Source organism: Ictidomys tridecemlineatus, chromosome 1 (assembly GCF_052094955.1).
Source record: "Ictidomys tridecemlineatus isolate mIctTri1 chromosome 1, mIctTri1.hap1, whole genome shotgun sequence".
Lineage (NCBI taxonomy): Eukaryota > Metazoa > Chordata > Mammalia > Rodentia > Sciuridae > Ictidomys > Ictidomys tridecemlineatus.
The window spans coordinates 37,695,344-37,716,950 of record NC_135477.1 but is presented as its reverse complement, the minus strand read 5'-3'; the positions used below and the strand labels follow the sequence as shown (position 1 = coordinate 37,716,950).

Below are 21,607 nucleotides of genomic sequence, written 5' to 3'. Positions count from 1 at the left end.
CACTGAGTTTTCGGATGGCTTGTTACACTGCACTAGCTGACTAATGCAGACACCTTTTCCTCTCTAAGCAGACTGGCAGCTCCACAAGATGGCAAGTGACCAAGATCAAGTTTCTTCTAGCCCCAGGTGAGGGCTCCATTTGGGGGCTACCACATGCAGAGGGCAGCCAACATGGAAGCTGCATGAAACAGTTTTCTGAGATGAGTTCATGACAATTTGGATAGTATCACCTCACCTCTGCCTTTAACAACACCCCATGCCCTCCTATGGCACTCTCACCATGCTCCCTATCCAGCCCTTCCATCAGTGGCTCCCCAGGCTGAAAGCCCTTGAGGATCTGAGGTACAGAAAGGGTAGCCGAGTTATTTTGGCTATCACAAGTGCCTATTTCCCTTTGTAAGTGCCTATTTCTCAGGCCTCCTGCCTCCCCAGTCAAGAGGCTTCTGGGGAGAAACTGACATTTTGCTCAGCTATTTAATGACCTGAAAAGGAAGGAAAGAACCCCAGGTGTCTTCAGGCCCACGTTTCAGGTTCATGATCTCTGTGACCCCAGGAAGGAGCCGACAGTCCTCCTGGACAGCATGAGTGAAGCCTTCAGCATCCCTGAGCACCAAGAATGAGGTGGCATCACTCAAAAGGTAACTCAGAATAGAAGCAGCCCTCAGCCAGAGAACACACACCAGAAAGTCCAACGGCATTTAGACACTATCTGCCCGTGATTGCTAGGATGCTTCTTTGAAACATCAAAAATCAGTGAATAGATAAAGAATAGGTGGCAGCCATCCATAATGAAATTATGGCATATGTTGGTCAATGGATGAAAATGGAGAAGATCATGTTAAGTGTTAAATAAGCCAGACTCAGAAAGTCAAAGGTCAAACGTTTTCTCCCATATGTGGAAACCAGAGCAAAATAAAGGGGGAGGGGAAGGAAGGGGAGGTGAAAATAGAAGGGAGGTCAGTGGAATAAAGGACAAGGGAAGAGGGATGGGAAAGGGGAGGAACTATAGGATGAAATTGACAAATTATGCCATGTACATATAAGAATATACCACAGGGAATTTCATTCACAGAGACATATATATATCACAAGTTTTGCAAACTACAAATAAATAGAAGGAAGACCAGTAAACAAGAGGAAAAAAACAGGGGTGGGAGAAGGGGAAGGAAAGAGAAAGTACTAGGAACTCAAATGGAGCAAATTATGTTCCATGCATGTATGATTATGTCAAAATGAACCCCAATAGTATGTATAACTATAATACACTAAATTAAAACATTTAAAAATTCAAACAAATTTTCTTTCAGAACAGGGTTTTACTGGGGTGTCCTTACTTGCCAGGAGCATTAAGAATGTGTGCAGTCGACCTTCTGGGCAGTTGAATTCTAAACAATATTTGCATGGAGGCAGAAGCCAGTGCTCCTGAGAGTCCACCCTTCCTTTATCCATTTGCCAACCATCTTGCCCAAACCCTGAGAAGATGACTAGAAAAGATGAGCAGGTTCCAGTTCCTGTGCCTAACACTCCCATGTCACAACAGATGAAAGATGCAACAAATGGTCATGTCAAAAGTGATGGGTGCTAGGTTGGCTCTCAGTTGATGTATCAGTGGAGGCGTGTTCAGGTAGCAACAGATCCTGAGGATGTGACAATGCTATCATAGAGGCAGGTCAATGGATTGGGACACCAGAGGCCAGCAAGGCTAGTACTGCTTAGTCAGAGAGGGGATCTCCTGACAACTTCCCCAGCAAACATGGAGTTTGAAAGGATGAGCAAGAAGCGAGGGACAGAGAAGGAAGAGGACGAAAGTCCTTGTGAAGTCTCCAAACACGGGACCTAACAGGACAGCTCTCTGTCCTTTTTCCCATCTCAGCCAGGCCCTGAGTTTTGACTGCCTCTCACAGCTGCTGAGCTCCAAACCTGCCAGAATAAACTAGAAAATGTCTCTTCCTTGTGATCTCATTTCTAAAAACTTGCGAGAGAAAAAATGAATTTCTCAGACTCACAGTACTTTTGCTAAAGTGCCAAGGCTTTATAATCTGTAAACAGTAGGATATGATTAAATGCAAATGTGGGGCCATATTTAAGAATTAATCTTCTATAATTAATTAGTAATTGAAAATATTCTGGTAAATGATACTTAAATGACACAGAATTATCCTAGCTTTGAGTGATAAAGTCGTCTGCTAAAAATTTACAGTGTTGGCGTGAGAAATATTTGCATATATCATGTGGGACAACAGAACATGGTGATTACTTAATTTACCTTTGCTATAAATGCAGTAAGAGCATAATCTTTATATTCAAATTATGGGAGATTCACTCAGTGCAGCAGAATCAGAGAAGCAACTGATTTGAAGCCAAGAGGTAACCCAGTTCTGTTAAGGATCAAATTGGCCTCCAGCCATGCTCCATCCTGGGAAGCCACCCTGGGGAGGCACCGTTGGGAGAAACTCCTTCCCACATCGTCCCCGTCACTCTCACTACTCTGCTCAGCCTGAGCGAAAGGTGCCACTCACTCCCAGAGCAATGGGAAGCTGTCCTACAGCCATTTCCCTCCCTGTTCTTTCTCCCATCCTTTTGGTATCTAACTGCAGTGGCACCTGTTGCCACTGTCACTTTGTAACCACCATTTCCTCCCCAGCATTGCAATGCAATGCTTTTCTCAAGCCACTTTGCTACCAGCAATGCTGTTATCCTGCTTGATGTATGCATACATATTGATGTATGGGTCTGCACTTACACTGTTTGTGTAAGTGTGTGGCAGTCCCCAAAGGACTGTGTCAGTCTCAGAATCTGGTTGTACCAATGTATGTGGATGTTTGATTATATCCTTGGATTATCATGTGTCCTCCTGTGTATGTATGTGTGTGGACATGTACCCGAGTGTGTGCCCAGCTTCCCACACCTGCCTGCACTGCTGCTTACCATAAGTCTGGCTCCCACACACTGTACCCAATTGTCCCCTGCCACATGCACCAGCTAGTCCAGGACCATCCTACCTGAAAGAACATCCCAGGCCCTGTTCACTGATGTATCTTGGATTAAGGTACATTTCCTAGGCAAAATTGAGTTTTCCCAGTTGCAGAGTGTCAAGGCCAATGCCTATGCTGAGAGGTTTCTCTAGGACTTACTGAAAAGCCAAAGACACACACAAGAAACACCTAACTGCAGGCCTCTCTACTGAAAGTAACAAAATATAAAATATCCACTCATTTATTCCCTCAACAGCCTCTGTGGACCAGGCCTTGTACTGTTCTCAGAAGATAAGATGGGTAAACACCATACAGTTCCTGACCCTGAGGGTATCACATGCAGATTGCCCAACATCTAGAGGACACACAGAGATGGACGAAGCCTGGGTGCTGGGGCAAGGCAGGCTGCATCTGTCACCTGTGAACTGTGAGCAAGGAGCAGAAACTCTTCTCCACCATTTGCACAAATGGTTGAAATTGTCTCATTTTTCCACTCTTTTGTTTCCAGTGAGACAACAGAATTGGGGAAGGAGAAAAGGAAATGTGGGGGGAAACAAAAAGAAAGAGGGAGGCTAATGAACAGCTAAAGTGGAGGACCACTTTTCACTGAGAGGTGAAAGGTCAAAGTCCTGGAGCTCCCAACAATGCCCACACATACTTGGAGGGGGGCCTCAGTAGTCAGGGTCACAGCCTCTCTGCCAACTACTGGGAACGCCAAGCAATACATGGCCTTGGTGTGTGGACACAAGTTTCAATGCCACAGCTGGTCTCAGTGAGGAGATACCAATGTTCCTGCCCAGAACTTGATATGATTCCTAATTTGCAAGAGGCACCCATTAAGTACATGCTGGGTGAGTGGAGATTGGATAGATGGATTGAAACAGATGGGCAGATGAAAGGATAAACATGATGGACAGCTAACAGACTGATGGGCGAGTACGATTTCTACCAAGAAGCCAAGATAGAGCCTAAGACCAAAATTGACAGTGGACTGAGGTCTCCCCATCAAACCTGACCTAGAGGGAGCAGAAGCAGTAAGATGTATAAACAGTATGCCATTGACCACTCAGAACCTGAAAAGGACCCAAGAACAAACCAGTCTTGAAGCAGAAATTCCTGGCCCCCAACTAGGGAGCTCTCCCTGCTGCCATCTCAGCCTCAGCTCCAGCCACTCCTGGTCCTGCACACCCACCACTGCTAAGACCCTCTCCCCTACTCCCGCCCTTATCCATATGGTTAGTGCAGAGTCATTCCTATAGGCCCATGCTGAGTGTCACCTATTCCAGAAAGCTTTCCTGGATCCTCTGGCCACCTTATCTCTTCCTGCCTAGAGGGTATTGCTCCATGCTCAAAGTCTCAGAAGGACCAGTTCACACTGTTGCCATCACAGGTAAAGACAACATCATATGTGAGGTTATCACCCACTGAAGCCTCACTCAGCATGCAGCAGCCCAGGGAAGAGCCAATACCTGACAGAGAAGATAATATACCCAATTAGGTTATATTGGGAAAAGCCATTCTCCCTCCAAGGCCAAGGGCAAAGCAGAACAAGCCCCACTTAGAAGAAAGGATTCCCCATGATCTGCACCCTCAAGAGCCCTCAAGGGAACCCTATGGTGAGCCCCAGGCCTGGAACAAGGAGACCAGGGCACTGTCACCTCTAAGCCCAGGCTCTGCAAAGGGAGTCTTCAAACCACTTTTTTTAAGATAATACATTGATGTGGTGGCTGTTGAGACTGCCAAAAAGACTCAGAGGAGAAAATGTGGAATTAAGATTGAACAATGGGCAGATCCACATGGAATCTCCTACAGAAGCCCAGAGAGTCCTCCAATCAAGTCCCAATGCCTCAGTCTACTACAGCCTACCTTCCATTCACCACCAAGCCCAAGGTCCCTGAACCTGCCAGCTCCAGCCAGTGTGGCCCTTTGTGAAATGGGATGACAGAGAGGCCAGTGTACCATTTGTCCCCCTGGCCAAGAGTCACCCATAGTGAAAGAATGCATTGGAGTCTCTGCTCAGAGAAGCAGTTCCCAGTGCAGCAAATTAGCAGACTGGTAGGTCACAATGGGAAGCCATGTCCTTGTCATGCAAGACTTGTTGAAAGTGCCAGCTTAGGAGATTCACATTGAGCAAAATGTAGGAGGCAGATCTGTCTTCCTCGCCCAATCCAATTCCACGGGGTTTTTCAGTGGAGAAAGCGCCATTACAGCTGAGAAGGACACACAACCTACACAGCCATACCATTCCCCACTGGGCACAACATCGACATATTATCCAGGGCTGTGGTGGCCAGGAGTCTGTTTACTTCTTCATAACAGTGTTTCAAGTTTCATAAAATTCAGAATATGCTCTCGTGTTGGGTTACCCTGTGAACATCATCTGTCTTTATCACAACAAAAAGGAAGTTGGATCCATATGCACAAGAAGCCCTAACAATGTCCCCAGACAGTGGTGAAGGCTTTGGGAAGGGATGGCATTCCCAATTATCTCCTAGGAGACCTTCTAGGCCAGTCGCTCAGACAGTCATGTTCACCTCCCAAGTCCAGATCGCTTCCCTACCATACTTAGTAGATGCACTAAAACTCTTTGAACATAATACCTGAAAAAACCTCTCTAGACCTTGGCTAGAGGCAACCAAACCATATCTTCCCCCCAGGAAGCCAGCACAACTATATGCTACCCACTACAGAAAGTGTAGTACAATGTGTAGTTACCAAAGAGCTCTGGAGCTGGTCAAATCTAGACTCGAATTCTGTTCAATCCCTTAGTGGCAATCTGTATGACTTTAAGCAAGCATTTAACTTCTTCTGTTTTGCAGTTTTATTATCTGCAAGGTGTGCAGATGAGAGAACACGCAAAAGGGCCAGGCCCATGATGAGCATCCAGAAACAATGGCTTCTTCTTCTCCCAATGGCAGGGTAGAGGACTGGCAACCAAGATTCTCACCAATGCGAGCCGAACTCAAGAGCAGGAGTGGTTTGCTCTGTGCCCAAAGTCCATATGTCATACTTGCCATCAGTCTCCCATCACCCCTCCCAGAGACTTGTCACTCTTGTCTGATATTGAAATAGATACTCCAGTGTCCCCCCCCCCCAGCCCTGAAGAACCCAGCAACACAAAGGTTTTGCAAACACAGCCTGGGGAATTGGAAAAGGCAGCAGACCAGAGCCAAGCAGAGCGTATCCAACACTACAGGAGTTTGCATAATTAACCGCTTGGAAATAATGTCTTTAGGGCAGTATTGGTTGTGTGTTAAATCCTTCCAGGGCCTGGAAACAAGAAGGGACTGAATTTTTCTCTGGAAGCAAAATGCATGTATATGTGTGGTGAAAAAGACAGATGCTTCTCAAAAAAGCTCCATGCCAAGTGTTTAATCATCACTGTCACCTCCCTTATCCCTGTTTTACATATGCAGAAACTGAGGCTCCAAAGGTGAGGCAAGTTGGCCAAGGTCACACAAATAGTAAGAGAAGCTGGGACTTGACCTCAAGTCTGTTGAACTCCAAAGCCAGTATTCTTTCCACTCCCAAATTTCATGTCAGAACATCGGAAAGGAGGAAGGGAAGCAAGAAGAGAGGGCAAGGCATTAGCAAGAAGGAGAAGGGAGGAGGCTGGCAAAAGAATTATCAGACAGCATCCCCACAGCATGTGCTGGCTGGGGGTAAAGAACAAGGAGAAAAGCCATCCCAGAAGCAGACTTTTGCAAATACGCTGCTGGAAACATTCTGAGAAAGGCTGGGCACATTAGTGGTGCTAATCCTAGTCCGCCCATTACTGGACTGAATCACTGCTTACAGCAAAATAGGTTCTGGTGAAAATGGAGAGAACCAACAGGACATCACAACCCAGCTGACCACCAGCGTGATCAGGGGCCCTGATTAGCCAAGAGCGTCAGGGCTGCCGGCCAATTGCACCAAATTAAGCGTTCCCAATTTCAAGTTCTCTGGCAGTGGGCTTCGTGCTGGTTCCTGATGCATGAGGTAGCATTTTGAGTAATAATTAATTAGAGGGGAAAGCAGAATAAGCAAAGCAAAGTACATCAAATGGAATTAGTATAATTTTGCCTTTCTCTTTATTCCACTTTCAATCACAGAAGGCCAGCAAGGTGATTTGGATTGTGTGGAGAAAGGGCAGGGAGCATCCAGCTGCCCTATGACCCATTCAGGGCTCCCCTGCTCCCAGGCACACCCATATCCCCAACATACCCACCTCTGCAAAAACCAACGGAGGCTGGAGAGGGCCCACCAACTAACTGTCCACCCATCACCTCTCTGTCATGAGATCACTAGGGCCAGCACCAATCAGCCAGCTCATTCTAGTTTGGAGTTTTCCAGTTTGTTATCAAATTAATACGTTCTTTATTAAGCTGGTGAGCCCTGTCTTCATTAGAAAGTCCTAACCCCTAAAAGAGGTATTTTAAAACACACATGTGTGCGCACATGCACGCACATGCACACACACACTGATTAGCCCAAGCACCAAAGAAATAAGCATGCACAAGGTATCATTTGACAATATGCAACAGACACCTCCTCCAGATGCTAACAAATCCACAGCAGACCTGCCCACTTCTGCAGAGAACTAGAAATTTATTTTATCCCCACAGGCTTACACCTGTCAAAGAGGAAAATTAAGAGGAGGGGAAAAAAAAAAAGCAAACCTGAGTTTTGACTCAGAAATTTCTGACAGTGACTTGTAAGCAAGCTTCCCACCAGCTACAACACAGCCTCTCAGAGCCTGAGAAGGCCTTGGATCACCTGTCAGACCAATCAGCAGCAGAGCCTTGCTCCGGCCAACCCCTGCATGGCCATGTATTGTAGGCCAATGTCCATAGATTGCCACATCTGTTTTGGCTTACACGAGAAGGCTGTGCCTTGCAGCCCACCTGTGCCATCCCCTGTGACCCATGGGGACGTGGAATCTGCAGCCTCAGGCTCCCATGACCTACCTCATTGATGAAGGAGTGCGCCCCCTGAGGGCTGAGCAATAGGATGGCACGGCGCAGCGTGTCCCGGTAGCGATTCAGTTCCTCTGTCTTCATGGTGGTGAAGAGGCTGGTGAATACGTGGCTAATGTTCTTGTCCACCTTTTGCAGAGAAACATCAAGGCCCAGCCGCGAGGCCTGATCCAGAAAGCTTTGGAGCCCACGGATGTCTGAAAGTGGAAGAAGAGGAGGAGGAGGAGAGAATTATCTTTAAGTGGGAAGGGAACTTGAAGGGATTCTAACTTCAGTGCTCCCTTCCTGGGCAATCTACCACCAGAAACAAGGGTTAAAGTCTGCTACCATGGTCCAGAGAGGCCATGTGCCCAGTGCCCAGCCCAGAGTGACTATGTCTATCACCATGGGGAGCCCTTCCTGCCGTTCAAAAAGTCATATGGTCAGAATGCACCAATCATGATCAGCTTCTCTTCTCTGCCGGTATGAGCCCAGTTCTGTCTTCCAGGCTATGTGAGCTGGTGGTCCCTGGCCACGGCTCCACATTTCCCTCCACCTCCTTCTGCTTCTTGCAGTTGAGACCTCTTGACTCAATGGTGTGTTGAGGCCACTGGCCTCCCAGAACAGATATAAAGAGGTTTAAAAAAGCTTATTCTTCTTTTATTCTTTTTTTTTTAACTGACACATAAGAATTATACTCATTTACAAAGTACAGAATGATGTTTCAGTACATGTAGACATTGTGTAAAAAGCAAATCAGGGCAATTAGAATACCCATACCCTCATAAATGTATTATTGATTAGTGGTGAGAACATTCAAAATACTCTCATCTACTCAGCAATTTTCAACACGATATTGTCAACCATAGTCACTCTTATGTGCAACAGAACATCAGAATTTATTCCTCCTATCTAAGTGCATTTGTACCACTGATCAATCTCTCTCTCCCCTGCTTCTAGTTACACTCCCCAGCCTCTGAGGAACCAGTTATACTCAGTACTTCTATGAGATCAACATTTTTAGATTCTACAAGAGTGATATAATGCAGTGTTTGTTTACTACAACACTAGCCATACACACACACACAAAAAAAAAAACATAGAAGCAACCTAAGTGTCCATCAACTGATGAACAAAGAAATGTGATAGATATGCACAGTGGAGCACTATTTGATCATAAAAAAGGAGATCCTGACATTGGTGCCAACACAAATAAACCTGGAGGACATTATGTAAAGTAAAATAAACCAGGCACAGAAATACAAGTACTTCTTAACCAATTAGAGGGTGTGGAATGAAAAATGTGCAGATATGGCTCAAGGCACAGAACACAAGAGGAACAGGGACATCCCAACGATAAATACTCACCAGAGCTGTAAACCCCTCCTCTCCTGAGCACAGCATGGCTCATACCTGTGCATTGTAAGCTGGAGACCATCTCAGCACTAAGCAGCTGCCCACACAGAAACCAGCAGTGGGCTCCTATGTCTGGCACACAGTAGCTTTCTGCGGGTGCTAATAAGAGTTCCTCCCAGATCTTGTCTATCCCATAACATAGCCATAAGCCACATGTAGCTATTAAATTTTAATAAATAGGTTGATTTATTAAGTTAATTAAAATGAAAGAAAAATCCATACTAAGTTCCTCAATCACAGTAGTCACATTTCAAGTACCCAACAGCCAATCTGGCTGTTGGTTACCATATTGAACAGTGCAGATAGAGATGATGTGTGACAGATCATCACAGGAAGTCCTACTGTAGGGCCCTGCCTGGAGAAACCATCTTTTAACCAGCATAGTGCAAGTGATGTCCCCAAATATGATAGATCAGCTGCCTCAGGCCCCTGGTGATGTCCTCCCTCCTCCCATGCTTTTTCCCTGGCATCACGAAGACCTCTCCAGTGCTGCTTCTGACTTTAGCCATATGGCCTGCCTTGGCCTACGGGACAATAGGAAACTTAGCACGGAGGTTCAAATGAGTATTTGTGCATCTCTATTTTTGCTCTTCAGAACATCCGCTACCTTCAGAACATCCTTAAGCTATCCTGCTGAAGGGATGAGCAGACAGAGGGAAGGCTCAGGCCAGCCCCCAAGCAGTCACCCCCAGCCACGTGCCAGCTGAACTCAGACACATGAGTGAGGCCAAAGCAGCTGCGTGGCTGAACTATAGACTCATCAAAAATAATAAATGACTCTTGTTCTAAGCCACTAAATTTTGAGATGGTTTGTTTCCCAGCAATAACTGACTGATAAGCCAAGGTCATTGGATGGATTATATCTAGTAGACCTCATGAAAATGTAAATGAAACAGCAAGGTCTATACCTTAAAAAGTCACCCCTCCACAAATTGCCTGTAGCACTATCCACATGGGCTGAGCGTGAGCCAGACCGGGAGTGAAGCCATGTGTCCACAGGCAGCTTCTGCAGCCTTGTCCCTTGCCCAGGACACTCAGTCTTCACTATCCCCATGACTTAGCTATGACTCAGATCTGAACACAGCTGGTAGGACAGATGTGAGGTAGGACCCTGAGATGTACCATCTACCAGTTCCTGCTCCTCTGAGCACCTTTAAAGGCCATTGCAAGTCTTTAAAGTGACGAGACTAATCACAGACTGCCTTTCTGTGTGTTTACAAGACACTTGCAACCAGAAGCCTCATATAGGTTCATAAATCTGGTAGTGCCACCCATGTGATCCTAGGGACCATAGGAATCATGCCAGGATGGCCAAACTTCTCAGACTGGGGAAGAAGTTCCTTTTAGTCACTTTTCTGAGGACCCCCGATCTAAAGCATCTCAATGTGGAGGGCTATTTCATTGCCTTAGGGATTAGAAGGTGACATGAGCAGGTGGAAAACATCTAAGGATATACATAGAGGACAAGATCCCTCAGAGCTCTTGCATGCCCTTGGCTACCGTTTCTGGCTCTTGCTTGGACAGTTCTTAATGGGACTGAACCATCAGAGAGAGGTTAAGGTCCCGACAGGCAACGGCTGGCTTCTCCCTCCTAGAAATCAGTGATGCCGACTGGAAGTTCCCAAAGGACCACAGCCCTGGCTCCGACTGCCTGCTCCCACCTGGCTGAAAAGGTCGGCTCCCAGCCTCCATTCTCTGGAGCTCTTATTCGGCATACTCGGGGAGGGCTTGGAGCAGGTAACCATTAGGAGCACAAGCTAATTTTGCAGTCCCCCTGCCCACTTCCCAAGAAGGGAGCCAAGAAAGCCCCATTTCTCCAAACAAAAGTCATTTTCTCTTTTCTTGCCAGAGAACAAGTTTGCAATGCTACCCTCTTCCACCCACAACAACGCCAGCTCTCTTCTGCTGCTCCCAAAGAAGGGAGAATTTCCCAAGAGAAGAGACCAGAGACAGAGCAGGGACAGTGCCCTGGGCAGCAGAGTGGCTCCCATGGAGTTTTGGACCTGGCCCAGGCCCTTCCTAACAAGCTACCTGTACAGAGTAGCCAGGCCCATCCACCATCCTGGGTGCAGCTACCCTCAAAAGGCCCACCCCACTTCCACCCGCAGGCAGGGAGCTAACTGGAGCCACATCAAGAATCAAATCAGTTCTATCCCAGAAAAGGCATGAGAAGGTAAGTGGCCCCAGATCTCTGAAGCATTAAACTGTGGAACAGCCACCAGCAGGGATAGGGAAAATCTCCCACTGTAAGGATTCTCCTCCCCAGGGGAGGAGGAAGTGCAGGGAACATGGGCAAGCCTAATCCTGTGAGGGATGTGACACAGCGATGCCCAGGACAAGCCTCAGAATCTTGACTCCCTCTCCCAGCCCCACTTTTAGACTCTGGAATACCCTGGTCACAGAAATCTTTCCATTCCCAGATCTGACAGAGTCCTCCTGCCCATGGTCCTTCTTCCTTCTATTCTCCAATATTCACCAAGAGCATTCACTGTGGGGCACCTTCCCTGGGTGCTGAAAAACAAAACTGGATGAGCACACAGTGTTCTTGCTGAGGTGGAACTTACATTTCAGGAGCCGAGAACAGACCAGAATAAACAGTGGGATAAACAGACAATTTCCAATGGTGATAAGAGCCCTCAAGAAAATCCATGTTGGTCTGGAGGAGACTCGGAGCAGGGGAAGTAGGAAAAGGCCCCTGTAAGGAAGCAAAAGTGAGCAGGAGGAAGCTCTGGAAACCTCTTCGGGAAGAATATTCCAGATAGAAGAAACAGCACATGGAAAGTTCCAAAATGAGGTGTCTTCAACACCAAATGAAAATTCTTGCTCACCCCATGGAGAAGCCCAGTCTGTGGAGCTGCCAGAGAAGCCAAGGAGCAGCAGGCGCCAAGGACCACCAGGAGCACAGGAGAGATAGGTGTACCATGCCTGTCCCTCTTCCCCTCTGTAGAAAGGCTCCCTAATGCTAACGCTCCGCATGTCTAGGTGACTTGCCCGTCTCCTCCGAGTCTGGCTCAACGTACATCACTCTTATCTAAATCTCAAGTTATTAACAAATGGGGAACCTTCCTCCTCTTGGTCGTCCACTGGTTCTCTAGAGTGTACAGTCCAACCACCTATCCTGAAGCCCTCATCTATCTGGGCTTCAAGACACTCTATGCTATTTCTCTGCCCACCTACTTTCCAATCTCTCCTTCTCATATGTCTGGTCCTATTCCCAGCTCATCCTGGGCTTCCTTCCGAACCACCCACTATGTCCACCCTCCTGCCTCTGAGTGCAACACCACCAGACACACATTTACAGAGGCCCATGTTCTAGGTTGATGGAGACCTCTCCACTCTTCCTCCTAAACACCTGGTAGCCACCTCCACTATACCTTCTCAGGTTCACCATCAACTCCTCCCTGGGCTTCTGCAACAGCCTCCATCAAGGGGCCCTGGCGTCAGCCTGCTACTTGCATCCCACCAGCCTGTGTGCTCTGAAGGTCATGTCTGTTCTAACATAGCCCATCTCTGACCTTCAACGAACAGTAAAAGTTTATTTTAAAAGTTGCCAAGAAAGTAATATCCTCAAAAGCATCAGTCAATCAAATAAACAAACAAAAAGCCTTCTAGAGATGTTATCAATGCTCACAAAATAAACTCGGAGTAACTTAGCTTGGACTGAGAGTCTGGTCCTAAGAGTCTTTTCCCTTTTAGTTTTTGTGCCCCCATCACCACCCTCCAGTACCACCTCCACAAACTAGGCACCCTGGGTTCCAGGAAAAGAAACTCTTTGCTCTTTCCCTGGAGATCCCCCTACACACCCTCTACCTGGACACTCCTAGTTTAAAATTTACAGAGCCCCACTCCTCCATCAAGATAAAATTCACAGCATATTCCCCCCAGGGCCATCTCAGCCCCTCAAGTTGAAATCCAAAATTTTCTCAAATTTAACAGTATAAAGTCTAATAGTGATATAAATGTCTAATAGTAATACATGGGAAGAAGGAACAGGGTCTTCCTCATTTCTCTATCCAACCCAAGGCTCAGCACCCAGCACAGACTCGGGACATTGAGCACTTGTGGAATAGAATTGAATCAAAGCAAACAGCAGCCTGAAGGCCGTTGTGACTTTAGCAACCACGCAATGACAACGCATTGATGGAGGCAAAGTCCTACTAGGCAAGGGAGTGAAGTTGGGAAGTTTCTTCAAAACCTAAGGTTGTCACCGTGACTATCCGTCTACGGTTTTGATAAAAAAAAAAAAATCAGACAGTCACTGGGTATTTTAAATACTTTTTCTGAAAAGTAATTGAAATGAAAGAACACATATCAAATTGCTTCCCCTACGATTTCAATTTCCAAGAAAGGTCCAAGCACTGAGAGTACTTATGAAGAATATTTTACCATCTGTAATGTACATAGATATGTATGAAGGCTGCCATCTCATACCCAGAAGGAGTTCACAGTTAGAAGAGTTTGGGGATTATTGGCAAATTTTCCAAAGGCTGAGAACCAATTTTGATTCTACAGATTTTTTTCTTTCTTTCTTTCCTCTCTGGCTTCCCAAAGATATGCTTTAAGTTTCTTCCCAGATGTAGTTTATCCATCATTCAAGTTCCTTCCTAAGACTCCTGTCCAGGCTCCTTTACCGCTTCGTCTCCTTCCTGCTGCCAACTCCAAATGCCACCATCGTTGTCACAGGCCTGGAGCAGCTAAAAAAAAAACTGGGGTGTGAGGGAGACTGGGTCTGCAAGTGAGGAAGCGCCCACCATTTCCAAGAAAAGAGATTATAAAAACCCACCTGCTGTGGCTCCAATCACAAGGAACACCCTTGCCCTCTGCCCAGAATCCTCTGCCCACAAGTGTCCAGCTACACATTCCCTTGCCCTCCCCTGCGTCCCACCTTTCCCACTCTCCCTCTCTCCCTCCCTCCCTTCTGCCTTCTTTCCTTCCTTTCACCTTTTCTCTCTTGCTTCCTCAAATGTTTTGCAAGTCCTGCTTTGGGCCAGGCCCTAAACTGGACGCCAGAGCCACAGTATGTTCACACTTCACACAGGCCTGTCCTCGAGCAACTCTGGTCCCGAGGGTAAGCTCCAAAGCAGGGAGCAGCTCCCTTCTGCCACTCACTGAGCAACTCCTGTGTCCTGGAGTGTGTTCCATTTGCAGAATGTGTTTCATGAATAAATTAATTCATTACAATTAATCCATGAGAATGATTATGAAAGTCACGCAGAGCATCCAGCAGGCCAGTTCTGCAAAGGGAGGAGCAGAGACACACAACTGTGGCACATCCAGCATCTTTCAGTAAAATGGGAAGCAGGTCTCTCCCTGTCCAGGATGACAAGGTGCTCCAGGGCCCAGATAAGGGTTGTCTTCAATGAGCAGGACAGTGGTATTTACCCAACATCTCAGCAGCCCAGAGATGCCACTCTGGGAGAGAGGACTCACTGTCACTGTCACAGTCCTGACTGCCTACCACATTCAAGGCAAGTCTGGTCTCGGGGCCTTCCAGAGTGACTTCCTATCCTCCATCTCCCCAAAGCCAATTCCTGGAGATACTACTGTGAGCCCCAGAGCACCCCTATCATATAAAAACCACCTACAGACCCCATACCTCAACCTCAACCACCTTTTTTACTATACACAATAACCAAGATATGGAATCAACCTATGTGTTCATCAGCAGATGAATGGAAAAATAAATCACACCACACACACACACACACAAAAGGGAATACTATTCAGACATATAAAAGAATGAAATCTTGTCATTTGCAACAATGCAGATAAGCCTGAGGCACATTATGTTAAGTGCAACAAGCCAGACACAGAAAGACAAATACTATATGATCTCTCTTACACATGTGGAAAAAATTGAACTCATAGAAATAGGGAATCAGCTGCTAGTTACTAGAGGCTGACGGCTAGGGCAATTGAAAAGATATTGGTCAAAGGACAGAAACTTTCAGTTTTAGACAGGAGGAATAAGTTCAGCAGTTTTATTGTATAAACAATGGGTGTAGTTGAAAACAATATATTGTATATTTGAAAATTGCTAGAAGAGTAGTTTTCAGTGTTCTCCCCACCAAAAAAAAAAAAAGTAAGTATATGAGCTAACACAAATGTAAATTGCTTGATTTAGCCATTGCACGATGTATAACAACTCTTATCTGTCAAAAAAAAAAAAATATATATATATACCCTGTTGCTTGATGTCCAGGGATACAAAACTCTGGGAAAGGCATAGAGAAGCAGGCCTTGATCCCACTTCTCCAGAGGCATACAGAATAACCATAGGCATGAATCTGAAACTATCCCTCACTATCTATGCAACCTTGGGCAACAACCTCTCTGAGCCCATTTCTTCATCTTGAAATCAAAGCTATGGCACCTTGCCCATAAGAGCCCGCCACCTTCCCGTGAGAGGTGCACATTACAGCTGGCACAGTGGAAAAGATGTTCAGTGGCTGTCAGCTCTCTTCCAACCTTCTCATCAGCACAGGGAACGCCCCCAAAAGGGTTCCCAAATGAGCAAATCATCTCCCTTGTTCTAGGGGCTCATCAAGAAAGGAGGTGCCATCCTGACAATTGGATGACACAATAGGAGACTAAAAAGGTCGGCTCTCCCTCCTGTGATAATGGAAATTTCAAAGTTATAAAAGTAGCTGAAGGGGAAGGCCTGTCATTGAAAACTCTCTGAGAAAGGGGACACATTCCTGCCCCTAATGAGGGCCAATAACACCCAGGAACATTCTACTCGCACAGGTTTCAGAACCAAAGCCAAGCAAGGATAGCTTCAGGAGAGAGCAAGGGGTCATCTGGATAATTCCTTGTGAACAAAATTATGAGGCACATCCACACAGGAGCCAGATCAGACACTGCGGTCCCTGTGTGCACAGTACCCACTCCGCCGCCTGGCAATGGAGGCCATCGGTTGATCAGAACACACAGTCTCTTCACGGAGCTCTATTCCTTTCCATTTAAAAAACAAACACAAGGGAAAAACATTTTTAAATAATCAGGCTGGAAGATCGAGATTAAAAACAATTTAAAATAAACGTCTACTCTGGCACTTTGGAAAAAACATACCACGCTGCATTAAGTGCTTTGAATTAAGTAAATTACACCAAGTAACTAATTTACATAATGATCAAGATTTGCATTTTACACATGTTATAATGAAAATGGGTTTATAAAATAATTCTTCACCAACTTCTGTTCTGGGTTGGGTTCCAGTATTTGGAGAAATTTTTGTGGTGTTGATCTGCTACTGTCTTTCATGTTTCAAATCTCTGGCTCCTCAATATTTTTTTTTAATCTGCCAGGTCCCTTATTCCCACTGCAATAAATAGTGCCTTTGATTTGCAATTCCCTTCCGACAACTGAGTGAGATTATTTTTTTAAGGAATCTGTACTATGCTAATGATTTTTAGAATTTTCACAAATAAAGTTTGATGTCCCTGTCACCTTTCACTTATGAGGTATATGATATTGATTTTAGCAGCTCTTCCTCCAAGATTTGGAGGCATGATTTTCAAAGTCCTGCTGCTCTGGATGCTGGCATTTCTGGGTGAGGAATCAGCATGGCATTTCCCTACAGGACTTCAAGAGTGGTCCCCTGGGGGCTGTAGCAAGACTCGACTGGGCTCCAGGTCCTTAGGAGACTGGCCTCGTGAATCAGGAGGTTATTCTGTGCCTTCAGGTCCTTGTAGCTCACAGGCCAGGAGCCAGAACTCCCTCTCCCAGAGCTGCTGGATGCTCAGATCATCATTTCTTATCTCCCTCTCATGTCCTAGGAGGAGGATCAGCCATCCCATTTTATAGCCAGAGAGGTTGGATCCCTCCACCAAACCAGACAGGAATGACCCACATCTGCTTTGAGACGGCTCTGGATGTTTTCCTGGATCTCTGTCTAATTTAAATAAAATCCTAAAGCAAACAGAGAATTTCCAAGTGTTTACCCAAACAGCAACATTTGAATTTTCAAGCATCCTCCAAACTGATGCCTTCGCCTCTCGTTAATACTGCAGCAGATGACCTTCCGTGGCCATGGTATGGCAGAAGGGATGACGGAAAAATCATAACAGCATACTATCTGAATGCTTGTGTTCCCCAGAATTCATATGTTAAAATTCTAATCCTCACGACACTAGGATGTAATCAGGTCATGATTTGCTGCCCCTTTAATGGCATTACTGTCCTTACAAGAGAGGAAGAGACTTGACTCAAGATCTTTCTCTTTCCACCACTTGAGACACAGTGAGAAAGCCATCTGCAAACCAGGAAGAGGGTTCTCACCAGACACTGGATCTGGCATCTTGATCTTGGACTTCCTAGTCTCCAGAACTCTCAGAAATACATATGTGTTAAGTCACCTGAATAAGATATATATATATATATATATATATATATATATTTTTTACAGCAATCTAAGCTGATTAGTGCCCAGCACAGGCTTATTAAGATCTAACTTTGTGCCAGGCACTATGCTAAGTCATTTGCATATGCTGTCTTATTAATCCCCATGATAGTCTTGTGTCTTGCCTGAGGTTATCCAACCAGAAAGAGACAGAACCAGAGTTCAAGCCCAGGGCCTTGAATCCAGAGCCTTGACTCCAGAGCCAAGTCATTCTCCACTAAGCCAGAGGGACCTGGGAAGGAAACAGGCCCACAGATCTGATGTTGTACAGATGCTGAGCTAGAAACCCTACATGCCCACTTCATCTGAGCCCAAGCACTACTAGGGAATTACCAGATTTTGCCCATTTTACAGATTAGTCACTGGCTCCGAACAGAGCTGGGATATGACCCCAAATCTGTCCTCTGCAAGAGGCACTGCCTTCTGTGCTGCACTAAGGAGTGGGAACTCCACGCCAGGCCTCCAGAGTGGCCTTACCAGGCACATGGAGCTACAGAAAGACCACACAACACATGCTGGTCAAATGCTGGAGTCTAGCTTTTAAGAATAGCAAGAAGATGAAAATGTGGCATATGCAATTACCAGCTGCTAATTTGCAATCAGTATTAATAACTGACATCACATAATGAAATGTAGCATCTTCATTGGTTCTTTAAATTATAAACAAGGAAAAACTCATGCTATTAGAAACAGCAGCCCTGGCCGGGATGACTTGGAAGCAACCCTGGGCTGGATTGTACCTCTGCAGACCTGCCCAACAGGCTGTAGTCTACCCATTCAGCAGGTCCTCCCAATCCATGGAACCACCAGTATCCCAGGTGGTAGTAGTGAAGGTGCCCTACTCACTGACCAGAACTCCCATCTCCCAAATAACAATATTTTGGGACTGGCCACATTCACTCCCTCTCTCAGGTTTTCTCCAACCCCCTGTCTGGTACCCAATCAGTCCATGCTTTGTGGTGCTCCCAGGACGGACAGATCAGACACCAGCCCCAATTTCTTGGGGCTCAATAGAAAACAGTCAAGCAAGCAGTATTTGAAGACATTGTACAGATAGCAGAAAATTTGTGCAAAGGGGTCTATTTATCCAGAAAATGTGGGGTACCTTCAGAGAGCTTGGAGTTGGACTTTGCAGGATGAAAAGGGACCCTGCATACAGACAAGACAGGGAGGAGTACTCCAGACCAAGAGGACATCAGGATCAGAGGCCTCATGGGACCGAGTGATCCATCTAGGGGACCCGCAGATGGTTCTGTGTGGGCATGGGGGTGCAGGGCCTGGTGTGCACTCTAGAAGGATGGCCATGGTGGCATCTCTGGACAGGAGAGGTGTCAGAGTGGTCTGCTAAGCAACTGAGACCAGAGCCTGCATCTCTAGTTGCCCCAAACCCACCACTCCTGCCCAGGTCTCGGAGGCAAAGGAAAGTTTAGCAGCAGCAATCAATGGAATCAGTCCTGAAGCCCTGTTCTGTACCAAAGGACCCCCCTTCCAAGGCCAGAACTGTGCAGCCCAAGCTGCTGCTGCCTGCTCTTAACAGAGGCCATTTCAAGGAAGGTCTGTGTCTCCTGCCTGAAGAAAGAGCACGGGCTTGGAGACTGACACACAAGTGATGGGCACCTCCCGGCTCTTAAGCTCCAAGCCTCAGCCACTACCTCTGTAAGATGGGCAGTGAGGCCTTCTAACGAGAGAACCATTGTGAGGAGCAAGCTGGATGCTGACAGATGCAAAATACCTGGGAGGAAACTCAGGCGTGGGGAAGGCTCAAAACAAGAGGCCCCACCCTCTCCAGTGACTCTCCTGGCACAGGAGGCTCTGTCTTCACAGCTTTCTGTTGACCTCATGACAAGTGTTCTTTAACTTATGTATATCATTTACATAATTACTCTGATATTTACTCGGGTTTAATTTGTTTCCTCTGGAACCTGCCTTTGAGGAAGCGGTGCCAACCAGAGGCAGGAGCAAAGACTCAGCAAGGGATTCACAGGTACCACCCACCGCCCCTCGCTGGGGGCCTCCCAAGTGCCACTGCCACAACATGACCCCACTCTGCCTGGGCTCAAGAGCACCACAGAGCCTCAGACCTGCCTGGGCCGAATGAGGCGCATCGATGCCCTCAAAGACCTTATGGTAGAGAGGGAAAGGCAGGTGAATACCCTCCCCAGGGACAACGCTCCCTGCACCAGACGGCGGGGCTGTGCCAGCACAAGCAAGGCAGGAGACCTCTGATCGCTATGAGCCAGAGAAGGAGACATCAGGCTGCCCTGGGGTCAAGCAGATTGTGCCAGTATCCACAGAGGTCAGCAGGCATGACGGTGGCATTGCCACCCCTTATTGCAGCAGAGGGAAGGGCAGAAATGTTGTCAAGATGAAATGAGAGTTCAAGGTAGACTACACCAGGGAGGACAGAAAGAATGGGTTTGACTTTGAAAAATTCATTCGGCAATTCTGTGAGAGGGCAAAGGCCTGGAGGCCATAGCAAACCAGGGCTGTGTCCCAGGCAGGACCCAGGTCCTGGTGGGTAGGAACCCTCAAGGGAACACAAGGCAGTTTGGGCTGCAGAGAAGGAAGGAGCAAAGAATGACATGTGTTGGGTCATGCCTGCCTGAGCCAGAGGGTAAAGAACAAGGGCAGAGGGCTGATGGCAGAGGACTCCACCTGGGAACACAGAGGCTCAGTCCCAGGGACAACGCATGGTGCCAATCCCCCCACCCCACCTAGCACTGTTTGTGCACACACACTCACATGCATGTGTTCATACACGCTCATGTGCATGCTCACATTCACTCACATTCATGGTCATGTCCACATTTACTCACACACGTATACACACACTCATTCACATTCTCACATGTTCACATTCACTGCCACACACAGACACACACAGACACACACACACGGTGTGCTACAGTCAATGTGCATCACCTCATGAGAACCCACTGGTAAATTTTCAGGAACTGTGGGAGTTAATTATTGAAGACTGCCACTATAAATTAAATTATACAAACCTATGATTAAAGAAATTATTTTACAAACTTGATAAATACACAAAGCTCATCACTTCCTAATTATTTTCCTGCAATTAATAATATCTATGCCCTGAGGATATTCTGAAGCACAACATAATGTTTGTCATTTCTCTTCCCAAAGCCATGTCCAGTGACATTACCTCACTCAAAAACAGCTATGGCAGGAACCTTTACACCGTGGAAATCAGCAAATGGGGACTTTGTTTTTCTTGGAGACCAGTTTTCTAAACATTTACTAGCATACCACTGCTCACAAAACACACAGGCATCACATCCCCTGCCCTCCCCACACACATAGATCACCATCTCTCAGCATCTGCAAGGACTGGTTCCACGATCTCCTCAGACCAGAATCCTTGAATGTTCTGGTCCCTTTTATAAAATGGTGTTGTATTTGCACATAACCCATGCCCAGCCTCCAGTATATTTTAAAACATCTCTAGATGGCTTGTAATACCTAATACAACGTCAATGCTGTGAAAATTGTTGCACTGTAGTGTTTAGGGAAAACCAACAAGAAAAAAGTGTACATACTCAGCACAGAACACAATTTTTTTCAATTATTTTTTAATCACAGTTAGTTGAATCTACAGATGCAGAACTGGCAGATACAGAGAGCTGACTGGACATATGTGCACACACTCATACACTCATGCCCATCTGACTAACATACACACACACACACACAAACACACACACTTGCATTCACACATGTATACACAACCTCACACTCTCCTACACATGAACCAGCACTTTATCTCCCTTAACATCACCCAGATCATCAGAACCACATCCACACTCTGAAGGAGAAGGGAGGCTGCTCTGAGGCTGCAGGGTGGTACACCTCGCTTT

At 46.4% G+C, this 21,607-nt stretch overlaps 1 protein-coding gene across 3 annotated transcripts in view; it reads right to left on the bottom strand.

Annotated features, from left to right (window-relative positions):
* The window catches only part of Grid1 (glutamate ionotropic receptor delta type subunit 1), a 702,171-nt gene that overhangs the window by 461,335 nt on the left and 219,229 nt on the right, over positions 1-21,607 (bottom strand). For all 3 annotated transcript variants that reach the window (XM_078038861.1, XM_078038864.1, XM_078038852.1), the window contains exon 4: positions 7,925-8,130. In XM_078038861.1, the coding sequence (XP_077894987.1) occupies positions 7,925-8,130 (206 nt within the window). The remainder of the gene's footprint in view (positions 1-7,924; positions 8,131-21,607) is intronic.